The 2,948-nt window shown below is 50.7% G+C and overlaps 1 protein-coding gene across 1 annotated transcript in view; it reads right to left on the bottom strand.

Annotated features, from left to right (window-relative positions):
- The window catches only part of VAMP8 (vesicle associated membrane protein 8), a 5,108-nt gene extending 3,965 nt beyond the window's left edge, over positions 1–1,143 (bottom strand). The window contains exon 1 of the mRNA XM_017517971.2: positions 990–1,143. Coding sequence (XP_017373460.1) covers positions 990–992 — 3 coding nt within the window. The 5' untranslated portion in view covers positions 993–1,143. The remainder of the gene's footprint in view (positions 1–989) is intronic.
- Positions 1,144–2,948: the final 1,805 nt, after the last annotated feature.

The raw sequence follows: 2,948 nt of genomic DNA, 5'->3' as shown, positions 1-2,948 counted from the left end.
GGAGGCTGAGACAGGAGAATTGCTTGAACCAAGAAGGTGGAGGAAATGATCGAGTTTTTCCATCCAAAAAAAAAAAAAGAAAGTGTCTGTGCTGGCCAGCAGAATATCCTCACCTAGCTCAACCCATCTGCCCCTCCAAGACAGCTGCTGGAGCCCTGCTCTGGCTACAATGCCATTGCTGTGACCCAGAGCAACAGTCAACCAAGTCCCCCAGAAGGTGCCGGGAACCGTTGAGCCGCACACTTCTGCTTTTCCCACCACCGGGCACCACGTGCAGGCACCAAGGAACTGCCTGCTTATGCAGATACTAAATAAAAACACCCGTCTTGGCATTGGGGGAAATGGAGATCATCTGGGAAGCTTCACGACCAAGTTTTTGAACAAGTAGAGAAAAATACTATTAAGCTCCTCCCTCCTTGACCTCCAAAAACAAGCCAGTGGCATGGGTCAGAACTGGATTATCACAGAGAACCAACTTCTGGTTCTTTTATAAACGCTTAGTTCTCTTCTTCATGTTAATGGAGAAAGGACACCCGAAGGACTCCGTGGACACACAAATCCTTTGTGTTTCTGTGTCGGAATAAAGTGAAAGGCCGAGAAAGCTCCTGCCACTGGGCTGGAATCTGAACTGGGAACTGCTGGGGCGCTGCCTGGTAGCGTCACAACACCCGCCTCGGGGCTCCCTGGAGGAGGAAGGCATAACAACTATTTGCCTGGAATTCGGAGCCCCCCGTCGGCACCGGCACCGAAGCCCAGCTCGTGACCAGCACAGAGGTCAGGGGAGGGAGGGAGAAGGAGTAGGAACACCTCCCAGGGCGGCTCAGAGCTATTTGCAGCCAAGTTGTCAAAAAGGAGAGGCCACAGGCAGCACTGGCCCAGCCCTCTAACTTTGCCACCAACTCTCCTCCCCCCTCACAGCTAACACCCGGTCCCGAACCCCCTCTGGCCCCTCTTTAAATCAGCCCTTTCCTCGTTCCCGGTTCGCTCACCATGTCTCAGAGCAGCTCAGGCCGGTCAGCAGGTGAATTCGCCTAGTCGGCTTCCTCCTAGGGTGGCCCTCGGCTCACTTCCTGCTTGCTCCAACTTTCAGCCTGCCCCCGCCCACCTCGCATCTCCAGTCTCTCCAGCCACACCTAACTCAGGTTTCCCCAGGTAGGCGGGCACTCTTCACTGTCCTCCCAGTGGCTTCCCAAACAAGAGCTTAAGCTCAAAGCAAAAGGGCTCTCAGATGCCAAACGTCTTCTAACTTGCCAGGAATTAGAAAAGAAAGATCAAGCAGCCCTCTTAGGTTTTCTGAGGCTGGACCTCCTGATCTAGAAAGGGCAGCCATATCCCTTTTTTTTTTTCTTTTTCTTCAATAGAGACGAGGTCTCACTGTGTTGCCCATGCTGGTCTCAAACTCCTGGGCTCAGGCGATCCTCCCATCTTAACCTCCAAAGTCCTGGGAGCCATGACGCCCCACTAGCGATTTCCTTTTAATATCTTGAATATCCGACTCCAGTTTCTAGAGACCGAGATCAACCATGCCAGGCCTAGTTCTCAGGGAAATAGAACGAAGTTATGAAAATTTCTTGCTGGACAGCCTTTGTTCTCAGGTCCTTGGGTGGCAGAAAGCACGAAAACCCCTGAAGTCTGGAATACTGTGATCCTGGGCTCTGATATCAGAAGGCTCTGGGTTACTAGTTGCAAGCCCCTGAGTGAACTTTTTTACCTCTGTGGAGTTTGCAGGTGCTGATGCTTAGCTAAGACAGTGCTGGTAAGAAGCAAAAAGAGGGCTGGGTGCGGTGGCTTGAGCCTGTAATCCCAGCACTTTGGGAGGCCGAGGCAGGCAGATCATGAGGTCAGGAGATCAAAACCACCCTGGCCAACATGGTGAAACCCCATATCTACTGAAAATGCAAAAATTAGCCAGGCATGGTGGCACAAGCCTGTAATCCCAGCTACTCGGGAGGCTGAAGCAGGAGAATCGCTTGAACCAGGGATGTGGAGGTTGCAGTGAGCTGAGATAGTGCCATTGCACTCCAGCCTGTGCAACAAGAGCAAGACTCCGTCTCAAAAAAAATAAAAAAAAAAAAAAGAAGCAAAAAGATAGCATGTGCAGTGCAGTGCCTCTAGCACAGTGTCTGTAATGATGGCCCAGCAACCCCCTTCTTCCCTTCCAGAGTTCAGCAAATCTGCATTTCCCTTCAGGGGATTCCATGGAGGTCATTTATCCCAGTCAGTGATCAGAGGACTGCCCCAGTGGACCAGAGCAGGGGGCCCAAGGCAAAGGATTTTTCCACTAACCTGGCTCTAGGCCAGAGAAAATCTGTTCTTCCTTAACAGTGTTTATCAAGACAGAAGAACAATAACAGGGACATTCAGAAGGGAACGAACATTCTTGACCCATTCCAGAAGAAATCAGTTCCAAGGAGGAAATGTCAGCTTCTCCAACATATACTTTTTTTGTTTGTTTATTTTGTTTTGTTTTCTTGAGATGGTCTCCCTCTGTCACCCAGGCTAGCGTCCAGTGGCATGAACGTAGCTCACTGCAGCCTTGAACGCCTAGGCTTCGGCGATCCTCCTGCCTTAGACTCTCGAGTAACTGGAACTACAGGTGCAAACCACCATGTCTGGCTTATTTTTTTTTTTAACTTTTTGTAGAGATGGGGGCTTTACCAGCCTTACCATGTTGCCCAGGCTGGTCTCAAACTCCTGTTCTCAAGTAATCCTCCCTCCTCAGCTTCCCAAAGTGTTGGGAACATAGGTGTGAGCCACCACATCCAGACTCTAGACACAAATACTGGTTTTTTTTTTGAGACATTTCTCTCTTGTCGCTCAGGTTGGAGTGCAATGGTGCTATCTAGGCTCACTGCAGCCTCCGCCTCCCAGGTTCAAGCGAGTCTCCTGCCTCAGCCTCCCTAGTAGCTGGGACTACAGGAGCACACCACCATGCCGAGCTAATTTTT

This window comes from Cebus imitator, unplaced genomic scaffold (assembly GCF_001604975.1).
Source record: "Cebus imitator isolate Cc_AM_T3 unplaced genomic scaffold, Cebus_imitator-1.0 Scaffold655, whole genome shotgun sequence".
Lineage (NCBI taxonomy): Eukaryota > Metazoa > Chordata > Mammalia > Primates > Cebidae > Cebus > Cebus imitator.
Note: the sequence above shows the minus strand (reverse complement) of the source record. Positions and strands in the feature narration are given on the sequence as shown.